The following is a 12,195-nucleotide window of genomic DNA, read 5'->3' on the forward strand; positions in this document are numbered from 1 at the left end:
TAAGACATGGCCTATCATAAGGCATGGCCTATCATAAAACATGGCCTATCATAAGTCATGGCCTATCATAAGGCATGTCCTATCATAAGTCATGTCCTATCATAAGTCATGTCCTATCATAAGTCATGGACTATCATAAGTCATGTCCTATCATAAGTCATGGCCTATCATAAGACATGGCCTATCATAAGTCATGGACTATCATAAGTCATGTCCTATCATAAGTCATGTCATATCATAAGTCATGTCCTATCATAAGGCATGGCCTATCATTAGACATGGCCTATCATAAGACATGGCCTATCATAAAACATGGCCTATCATAAGGCATGGCCTATCATTAGACGTATATCTATACTACAGAATCGTGGAAAACATGTTCAGTCATTGTATGAATTGCTTATATCATACAGATACATGTACACCTTATTTCGCTGCTAAGTCAGTGTACGGACGGACAGAGTGAAAATAGGACAGAGGGACGGACAAACAATGGGTAAACAATATGACCTTCATCCCTATAAGGGGCATAAAACAACAACACAAAAACTGTAAAAAAATCTTTTATTGCACAGACTTTTGTGAATCCTTAACTCCATGAAAGAAAAAATACTGGTGTGGCCTACTTTCTGTAGCATCTTGTCAAATTCAAACGTACAAAATATTTGACAGTCACCGAACAAATGATTTCCCGAAGATTTTTACTTAAACATGTGTGTGGTAACTGTTTAACAATAATCAATATCGAAAGTTCTGTTTAAAGTTTGAATATTATAAATATCTCATGATTTTTTTCCTAGACAACATAAAATCAATTTGGTGTAATTCTTGGAATACTCAAACAATTATCAACACTTATTATATATGAAGCCAGCATATCAAAACTCAAATTCGCAATTTTAAAGCTAAAATGAAAAGAAAAAAGAAAATAAAAGCACTCTTTTTTAGAACATACTTATTTAAGAAAAATTAACAGATTGAAAAAGTTTCACATAGTGTCACATTAATTCATCAAAAACGCTTATAAAAATTGTCAGCATCTGACACTGGATGCGGTACGAGTCGCATTTAGCCCTGGAATCGAACCTGGGTAAGCCTCAAGTCACCGTCAATGCGGAGAGTGTCAATCAGGTTCAGCTGACGTACTCGATGGTTAAACTCGAGTAAATGCTGATTATTCACCGCCACCTGAAACCAGAAATTAATATTTTTTAAGGAAAACAAACAAACATCTTTTTCAACATTGTGATACATACATATCTTTTCATTAATCAAGCTCAAAATTCAGGTAGAGTTAAAACACAGCATCTGTGTCCCTAGTAGGATTCGAAGTTAAATTGGCTTGACCTTAAATAGATGGTAAAAATCTTGGTAGTTTCGGTTTCAACATGTTATTGTCATAAAAAGGAAATCATTTACTAAATTAAAATTATTGAAACTTATTACTTACAATCTACTTACATTACTTCTTACAAAATGGTGTTGTAAGTAAGTAATAACAATAGTTTTTCGACACAGTATTTTGAAAATATCGGGTAAAATAATAATGCACATAATTTTCCATAGAAATGTCACCAATATAATACCCAGATTTGACCTAAAATTATTTAGATATATTATTTCATGTGGCCCTACTTAAAAAACACAATTATTATAGTATTCTATAAAAAAAAATCAATTAAAGAAAGGCTTAAGTTCAACATTTTTTAAAACAATAATTAAATGAGAGATTAAAGTACATCAGTATGCGCAGCAAGAGCTTGTAACAAAAAAAGTATATTTTAATATCAAATATTCATTTTGTCATACAGTTCCCCAGTGTAAAATTTTTAAATAAAATTAAATTTAAAGCAAAAAACTATGAATTGTATTTTCTAAATATTTAAAACCCTTTAATGCAAAGTTAGCTAGTTTTTTTTACTTTTTTTTTTTGTTCTATTTAAGAAAAAATAAAGGAAAATAAAAATTTTTAAAAAAAAAAGTTCATGCCAAAATTTTAAATTTATGCCCAAATTTAAAAAGGGTTTTTTTAAAATCAACAAAATAAATTTATCTCCCAATTTTATCGTCGTTTTAACAACTTTTGTTTACATTATAAAGCTCTACAAAAAATAAAAAACTTGCATTTGTTAACGGTTTTTCCCCCGGGAAAAAATCATTTCAAAATAAAAAAAAAAAAAACTTTTGAAAGCCCTTGGGTGTTTAAAAAAGCGTAATTTGCTTTGAAATTTCCAACCCAAGCGTGACTTTGCTTAAAAAACAAAAAGCGTGATTTTGCTTTGAAACAGAAAAAGCGTGACTTCTTTTAAAACAGACATAGTTAATCAGCAGAGAGCAAAGATGGACCCAAAAAAGGTAAAAAAAAAAAACACACAATGAAATGATCAAAATAGTTGGGTATTTATATCCAAAGGGTCACGATTTGGGAAGACCAAAAGGTAATGCTGCACAAAAGATACATAAGCTATCGGACAAAAAGTCTTTATATATTTTATATTTTAAATTCATTTATAATTCTCCCGTGAACTACTTTATGCATCAAACCGGAAATATTAATTTTACAATGTATATATCTTTCGGACACAAAGACCTAAGTGGTTTGTGTGGAGATGTTGCGGATACATGTTTTTGTTCTTTCTTTCTGTCTTTTGTTTTATCTTTTGTGGGGAAATTATTTGGTTATCTACCTTGTAGCAATGTGGCTCAATCAAAATGATCATCTCAAAGTTTCCATTTGGCATGAATGGAAAATGGGTCACGTGCCTCTCTTCTTGACCCCAGTTCCCTTGTTTGTGATTCCTTACGACAACATTCCGGTCATTGCCGTAATTAAATCTAGCATCAAAGCACATTCCGATATGGTGAGGCTCGTGCTGACTTCCCTGCTGAAGGTACACTGTAAATCTGGAACGAAAATCTCGTGCATTCATTCCACGTTGAGTCGCTAATCATGCTATGAGTTTGGGAATTTAAGATACATATGAACAAGGGTTATGCAAGCACTAAACTACGCAATTTGAAGTATCATGGATAATTCCCGTAACAATCGCCGTTACATCCAGTATATGCTCTAAGAAATTAAAATGAAATTCGTGTTTACAAGAAAATATAAAACCAGGATCGGTCAAAAATCAGGATCAGAATTTCAGATATCTTATTATGGTTAATAAATTTCATAAACAATATCAATATAAATGGCAACTAAACCTTTCACTACCGGACTGTCCACGATTTCTTACTATCTTAAACATTGCCAGATATATTTTTGAATATCAAAAAGTAAATGCTAGTCGTTAGACATCAAATATTGTTAACCAAGTTTCGAAAAAATGCCTCCGATTTTTCTAGGAAAACATATTAAAGCACTGCATAACTATCACAATTCTGACTTTATAGTTCTTACAACACGAAAAAAGAAAATGCAGAAGTTGACGATTGGAATGCAGTAAACATCAAGTTGTGTTGATACCTATCTAACATCCCTCTCCCTATCAGGTGAGACAATGAAATTCGGATGAACTCCAAGAGTAGAACAGGATTTCAAAAGCGTTCTTTTATCAAAATTGACACGTAGGTTTCTTAAATAAATAAAAAGGTTCTGGAAATCGTTTGATTTTTCAGTATTAATAAGTTATACTATGCAATTTTCAAAACTATCGGCGACTGAATTCCTGTTCTATGTCTCGGGATACCAACTACTGATGAAAAAAGCATAAATCATGTGTTGTATACGCAACCATCGCATACCCTAATAAAATCGGCATGTTTCAGAACTTTCCGTAAGCTTTCCGTGAGCAACAAAGAGCTTAAGCGACCAAAACTAACATATTTTTTATTCGCGATACATAATGGGTATGAAAAGTTCTGATGTTAGCGGAATTCTTACGAGCTATTTATAGTTAAAATATTAAAACATAAGCATTGCAAACATGTGTTAGCAGGTATACGCTGGTTATATAAAACAAACAAGCAAGCGATAAGTGCAATTAAACATACGAACACGCGAACTCCGTGCAGACTTCATACTACCTTAAAACAGTATGGCTCGACAAGAACAATCGCTTCAAAATACATATTTGGTTGAAAGGGGAAATAACCGCAGGGCAGCGTTCTTTCTTCCGGACCCCAAGAATTCGTAAGTTGGCTGTTTCTGACGATAACATTTCTGTCGCTTCCGAAGTTAAAACGAACATCAAAGTGAAGAGCAATGTCGCCATATCCGCATTGTAAGTTGATTGAGAACCTTTGACAAACATGCAGCATGCCAATATCAATTCGTTAAAATTCGGCATATTCCGTCACTTTACGTATACAAGTAATAGAAAGAGCACCGAAACACGAGGCTATCTGATTTGTACGAGGGGGCGTAGCCCCCGAGTATAAATCAGATTGCCGAGTGCTTTGGTGTTCTTTCTCTTTTGTATCATAGTCAAACATAAAAACACGTTCCCTGTTGTCACAATATGAAACCCCGGCAAAAATGAACCAATGAACGAACATCTGAATATGATATTTCTGTCGCTTTCCCTTTCTCTGCCGTCACAATATGTAAACCCCAGCAAAAATGAGCAAATCAATGGGCATGCTCTGGAGTGCGGGTAACTAATACCCGCACTCCAGTTAACGCACTGTGCATGTATATGTATACGATTTAACCCTGACACATTTTCAACAGAAAGGTCTCCAAACTATGATACAATACAAATTTAATAAACGGCTACATGACAAGGAGCAACAAAAAAGAATCTTACCAACCAAACGCTTCTTACATAGAAATGCAAATAGGAAAAGTGACGACAATGGTCGAAATTGTGCGAGCTATTTATAAATAAAATACAGTGAAACCTCTACATAGTAACACCCTTTCGGAAACAAAGTATTTGCTTGTTGCTTGCAGATGTAATACTGCGTAGGGTAGATTAATAGTAAAGTATTACTTCAGGTAGAATTGATACTGTTATCGGCCTATGTAGGCTACACTATACAGGTTATTCTGTATCTATATAAACTCATATAAATCAAAAGAAATTGAACTGAGAAAACTTTTAACTATACATATAGCATCCGACAGTTTTCTATCTTTAGTTGGAAGCTTGAGTGCAGTGTCTATAGAAGGCTACCCTATACAGGTTATTCCGTATCTATATAAACTCGTATAAATCAAAAGAAATTGAACTGATAAAACTTTTAACAGTCCTTTTAGCGTCCGACAGTTTTCTATCTTTAGTTGGAAGCTTGAGTGCAGTGTCTTTGTCATAAAATTATTTGCGACAATCAGAAACCTTAAAAATGTACCCAGCCGTTGTTTTTTACAGCCAACTATCTAAATGTCAATATCACAGTATGATTTTGATTTAAAACTGAACTGTCAAGGTACAAAACAACAAAAAATATCTGGGATTTGTTGTTCCTTGGCAACCTTGTCCATGTTGATATGAAGTATATTCGCGAATTTCATATGTAAACTAGCTGTATAAAACCTACACTATAAGAAAGCTGCATCATGAATAATCCTATATGACCCTAAACAACCGTAAAACCGCCACCGTGATCTCCGTGTGCACCTGAAGCATTGACTTATTTAATGTTCGCTTAAGTCAAAACATTTATCGTATTCTCGTGAAAATTCGGCAATTTTTGTCAAGTTACGTAACATTATAAACTTTAGTCGCAAGGGGCAAGACAAATTTTGACTGAAAATAACGGGGTTTACCGAATGTAGACGAAATACTGCTTAATGTTTATAATAATGAATATGTAATCGTAATTGCCAATAAATGTAAGATTCTTATTTGTAATAAGTAGAGTTAATGAAATTTTAGTGAAAATCAAAATAAAGACAATTGAATAAAGTTAATTTTTTTATATATATTCAGGCCAAAACAGACTCGATAAATTCATTCTTTGAAATAAAATCTGAATGACTTGTTATTTATATACTGTGCCATTAAAATGTAAGTTCTGTCACTTTTTAGGTATATAGCTCATTATTTAAATGAAGTAACCACGTCATTTTACCTGCTTGGATTTGGATTTGGCACTCCGCTGATGAAGATCATCTTGTTCGGATAGATGCCTCCCATACCCGTAACGAATGGTACCGGCTGAAAAATAAACGGAAAGAACATGTTAGAGACAAAATTTCGAAAATTTTGAAAGAAACAACGAAATGGTATACATCATTAAAGAAAATAAACGGAATGACAAAAATTTGAAAAATGCAAAGAAACAACGAAATTGTATACACTTTTTAAAGGACAAATATAATAAAGAAAACTTATGCTCTAACGTGTGTATACTAGAGGAAAGGACCAATGTGCCGCCAATAGAACAACTATGAATCAAAATGATTAAACCTAAAAGTTAATGCAAATCAATATAATGATAATAACAGATGCACAAACGAACCTTTTCTATGTAATGTCAAATAAAGTAAATGCTGGTTACTTACCGGGTTGTATATTGGGCCGCCCCCGGGGTATGGATAACTGGCCCCTCCAGATGTCGGGTAGCCACCACTTCCACCATGCTGAAACGAAAATTAGGGATCTATCAAATAAACAAATATGCGCGTTGCGCCGTTAAATGCCGCAACGATGCTAACTGTCACTAAATGTGTCACACTGTTGCCGCTAAATGTCGCAACCGCCAGTTTTTTTGCCGTAGATGTCGCCATGATGACGTTAAATGTCGCATTACTTTCCCTTACCGTTAAATGTCACAGCACTACCGTTCAATGTCGCAATATCTAATTGCATGTATAAGATATGGTATCAAGTCAATATTAGCGTCGTGTGGATGATCTGGTGAGTAGCTATTTATAAAATAGGAAATGATTTGTTGTGATGTACAAAGTTATTGGTTGAAATTGAAGTCATCCTAGTCGGTATTATAAATAGACGACCAGAATTAATATACCAAGAGGCCCCTATTGATTAAACAAATTTGTATACGTTTTTCATAACAACCCAAGTTTAATCTTTTTTTCTTGCAACCCATCACATTATCTTTTTATTACTAGAAGAATAAGTCGAATATTAAATGCGTACTAAGGCAAAAATGCTCCCAGGTTAATATTTGAATACAAAGTGTGAAATATATTATACTTAATTAAAATGTTAATGTTTTGCAATATTAAAATAATTCCGTAAAATGCAAAATGTAAAAAAAAGAAAGAAAAAAAACATCATTTACTTTTTTAAAATTTCATCGCGGATTTTAAAAGACATAAACTGATTTCCCGCTTGGTTTGCGTTACTATTGTTGTATATAAACCAATCCAAGACATACATGTTAAAATAAACCTCATTATCAGTAACAATAAGCTGATGGCATAAAAAGGACGGACAACAATTTGTCCCTTCCTCGTGTATTGTTGTCGCACTGTTACTTTCCTTTCATGTCATCGATGCATAGTCAAAAATCTCTAAGAGAAACGACAACGTTATCAAAGGTGTTTTGGAACGGAACCATCTGGTGCAAAGTCTTAATGTTCTTAAACAATATTGAAATCGTAAAAAGAAGTTTTAAAATCGATAAAAAAAACTTAAACCCTTGTCTCAAAACTAATTAGGACTATACATGTCCTCATTGAAATATTTAATAGCTTTTTAGGAAAAAAACTTCTGATTTGTTCGAAGCATAAAGAAAACCTAATTAGAAGGTACACAGTTCAAATTAGGTTATCATTTTATATTTAGGTTTTTGAAGCTTCTTAAGATTAAGATTTTATTTCACAACTCCTAATAATATTTTAAATTCTCCTAATTAAACATTTAAAACTTCTTATTTATTTTAAGAGTGAATGTGTTATTATATCCCCGAACATAATATGTTCTTAACTTGTACCTGGTAAGAACAAATAGTATTAAGGATTTTTATCTCTCATATTTAGAAGAATGAGAGTCCTAATTAGGCTTTTATAGCTCTAAATCTAAAAGTCCTTATTAGGCATTTAAACTCCTAATTAGGATTTTTAAACTCCTAATTACGATTTCAAAATATTTTTTTTAAGAACATTAAGATTTTGCATCATACGAGGCCGTACCAAAACACTTTAAAAAGCGTTGTTATTTCATTAGAAATTTTCGACCATGCGACCACATACATGCATCGAGGATATGTAAGGAAAGTGACCGTGCGACCACATACACGCATCACAGGATTCCCCTTCTCATTCGAGAAGGGGACAAAGAAGTGTCCGCCCTTTGAAAAAGGGCAGACTTTAAAATATACCATATTCTTATCGTAATTGATAAGTTGGCTAAATTTAACAGATAATATATTGGTTTATATACGACAATAGTAATGCAAACCAAGCGGAATATCAGGTAACGTCCTTTTTAGTTCGCTTTGAAATATTAGTAAGAGCATATTTATTTTTTTGGAAAATTTTGAGTTTACAGTTTTTTTTACTTTTCATTCTATGTTTATGGCCGAATTATTCTAATTTTAGAAAACATGAACGTTTCAAAAACGTTTTATATGCGTCAGATATTAGAGATATATTTCACACTTTATTTTCAAATATAAACGATTTAACCTGGAGGCATTTTTGCCAAAGTATCCATGTAATTTCTTTATTTGACTTAATGTACTTGTAAGGGGAAAGGTAATGTGATGGGCTGCATAAACTCGCGCAGCAGACAATTCTGATGTACATATTTGCAAGTTTTGTCTAGCCTGCTGAATTTGTTAATTCACTTTTCAAGTTACCATTTTTATTTAGAACTGCTTATTCAATCTTGGAATATCTAGAAAGACATTTCTAAATAGAATCAGCCATAAGTACAGTGCCGATTAAGTCTGCACGGATATGCAGACTGGCATACATGTATGTTATACTGGTAAAATCATTTCTGTCCCAGTGTAAAGGTGGAATGCTGATAACAGTGGTCATATTTGATCTAAGCTCACTCAAAGTTTAAACGCATTCTATGATACAGTTTTCAATCTGCCTTTATGTCTATATGAAACTGTAGCATATGCCTTTAAACTTTCATGTTATATTTTTGCCAGATGGAAAAGTTATCAGTACGATAGGTGCATAGAAGAAACACTTTTTTATGACACACAGTAAACGTTATTTCAAATCACACAGGAGTCCGTCAATTCAATACCATTGCACCATACCCGGAAACATAACAAATGGCCCTACGTCTATGAACTCAACAGTGAGTGATATAACAGATTATTTACATACATAGGAAAGTGCTAAGCTCGGAAGTAGCATCTCGCGATGTTTCTGCAAAAAAAATCGCCTAACAGCCTCGACATTTTTTAGCAGAAACATCCCCTCGATGTAGCCCCAGCCAGTGTTATATCCTCGTAACAAACTCGTTTCATATACTAGTACTATAACTATTACATAATATGAATTAAGATATTGCGATATTTAACGGTAGTGTTATGACATTTAACGATAAAGGAAAATAGTGCGACATTTAACGGTAGTTTTGCGACATTTAACGGCAAAATGTTTTGAGACATTTAGAGATGGTTGTGACATATAGCGTCAAAAGTGCGACATTTAGCGGCAAGTACGGCATTCAGCATCGTTGCGACATATAACGGTGCAACAATGCGTTAGACAAGTATTTTATACTTGCAGTTTTAGAATATGAAAAATACTTAACGCCTTTTTACATAATAGGGTGCTTCCCTGTTTTGTTTTTCTTTTTCTTCCTCTTTTCGTTTTATATTTTCGTTCCGCTTAGTTTATCATTTTTGTTGCTAATTGTTATAGTAGAAATATATTCCAGCTTTAAATTTTGAGAGCATTTGCACTTGCGATTTTTTTTTTTTAAAGAACAAGCCGTAAATTGGTACGGACAGAGATTTGTTTTGTAATTACTAAGGAAAACGTTTAAAACAGTTTCGTAAGTCTGACATCATTTTAATCAGAGCTTACTAATTTCTATGCAAAATACGCTTAAAAATAACAAATACATACTAGCGTTAAGTATATTTCTCTATGAAGTATTGAAAAAGCCACATTTAACAAATCTGAAAATGATATAAAGCTGTTGAAGATAATGCTTTGCCAGTGCTACCTGTAAAGAGCCGTGCCAGCCGGCACAACTGAGTAGTTTGACAGTCTTTTTACGTTATTTATATTTTGTTTGTTTCAAGGAGCAATGAATATTTTTGGAAATTCAAAGCAAGGCAAGGCAATATGTACAATCATTGCAAAAAAAGGCAAAAGGCTTACGTGAAAAGCTTACGTGGTAATGGCCGGCATATCGAAATTGAAGTTACATGTACATTCATGGGGTGGGACAGGGAATCTAAAAAGGAGTAATGCTGAAGTTCAGTTTGGCCAAAATATTCCAAATATCTCAAAAGCTTGTAAACCCGCAGATAACCAGTTGCACAGCATTATGCAAGGTTTTATGACTTGAAGAAAATTACAATCTGCATTGCTCAAAAATAAAGACTGGCAGAAATTTACGTTTTACCGCACCGCAACAATCACACTTGAAATAAACCAATATGGACCATCTTCATTAAGGTGCAAGATATACTCCAGAATAAGCCCGATTCCTTTGAAAATATCACTATCATACAGTGCAATCAATGGCAATTTTAAAAATGCCCAATTAACTGTCAGTCATATGTTTAGATTTTTCACATAATTTATTCGAAGTTTCTTGTTCGGCAACAACTGTCAATGCTTGATGTTCAACTTTCTAACTTCCATCTGAAGAGTCATGAATACAAACAAAGCTAACAAAATGATTGGTTTCAGGTTAATACTCCAAATAACTGATCATTTTCTACACACAAACAAAGAAGGAATTACACTGACAGATAAATATCGAAAATTGTCAATGCCTTTACATTACAATGTCTATGTAAATAAAGTTGACTGGGGTCATTGTTCGAATATGTCCCCTGCCCCCTAAAATTATATATATATATATATATAATTTATTTCAAAACTAGAATATGGTGGCCACAATTTAATAAATAAATGAAACATACTATTTGATTATACAGGTTTTAAGCGTAAATAAGCGGAAGGCATATTAGTTCAAAAAAGGAGTTTAAATGTGGGTTGCTTTTTTCAATACTTCACATACGGGTGGTGGATGTTGATGGGGTGGATGATGCTTGTGAGGAGGTCGTTGATGGCCGCCGCTAAATTCATTAAAAAGTGCCCCTGCAAATTGACCCAGCGCAGCCCCTATACCACCACCATGACCATGCCGCCCCTGAAACACCAGTTCCGAACATGTTCTTTTCATAAAACATCCATTATAAATTCGTAAAATTCTGGTAAACTTCATCACGTTACGTAAAGATAAAAATATAATAAGCGTTCGTTAAAAAAACTAATCGTATCAGATACGGAAAATGACGATGTTTGCCGAACTTGCACGACATACTGATGAGTGTATCTTCATTGCAGAAAAACATTTTTTATATTAATAACAGAAAAAGGAAATAAAAATACTATGACAGTGTAAATGACGATTAAACTTTAAAACTAACGAATTGAAACAAGTCAAAATTTAGCCATGTAACACATTCTGAAATAAACAAAGATGTTAATGGAAAGAAAAATACTCATATAGCAAATTATTCACAAATGGCTTACTTCATAATTTCAAAATTTCAACAAATAACACACTCATAGGTTTGCAATTTTATATATATATTAAACTGGTTCGAATATTAATTTTTAATTAAACCAATCTTTCTTTTTCATTTTTTCTTTGCAAAACGAGTAGCAATGTATTTAAACAGCTTTATTATCACGATTTCTTCAGCATAATTTATGTAATGCTTGATGCATGAAGAACAAAAAGCATAACTTTACCAATATTTGCTACATGAAGAAAAAGAAACCACACTTTCATAAGGACCTTCTTAAATTGAAGTATGTACATAGTAGTGTCATGCAGTGTAACAATCAACAAACACTTGGGAGTTGGACCCTAACTCCCGTTTCCTTGGGGCTCAGACCCTATCCCACGGCTTGAACTGCCCCTGTACACGGTCTGAAATCTTTATTTATTTAGACTTGATGGTACATGGGTTTTTTTCGGCACGAATGCCGTCTTTTTCACCTTGACTTCCGCTAACATTAACAGTAAAGAAATGAATATAGGCAGAATTTTCATTGGTCATTTTAACACTTACAGCCTGTTCGATTGATACTTTAGAAGAGCTTCCGTTATAGGTAGAGGTCTG

The 12,195-nt window shown here is 33.3% G+C and overlaps 1 protein-coding gene across 2 annotated transcripts; it reads right to left on the reverse strand.

Moving 5' to 3' along the window:
* Positions 1-550: 550 nt before the first annotated feature.
* LOC132714114 (galectin-8-like) lies at positions 551-11,213 on the reverse strand (the record flags this gene model as incomplete). Of its 2 annotated transcripts, none has more annotated exon segments than XM_060696863.1 (5): positions 551-1,188; positions 2,688-2,904; positions 6,019-6,104; positions 6,452-6,529; positions 11,082-11,213. In XM_060696863.1, coding segments are annotated over 5 exon segments (633 nt in total), but the record flags the coding sequence as incomplete, so codon positions are not given.
* Between the last annotated feature and the right edge of the window lie 982 nt (positions 11,214-12,195).

Source organism: Ruditapes philippinarum, unplaced genomic scaffold, assembly GCF_026571515.1.
Source record: "Ruditapes philippinarum isolate M1 unplaced genomic scaffold, ASM2657151v2 ctg2648_1_1_1_1, whole genome shotgun sequence".
Lineage (NCBI taxonomy): Eukaryota > Metazoa > Mollusca > Bivalvia > Venerida > Veneridae > Ruditapes > Ruditapes philippinarum.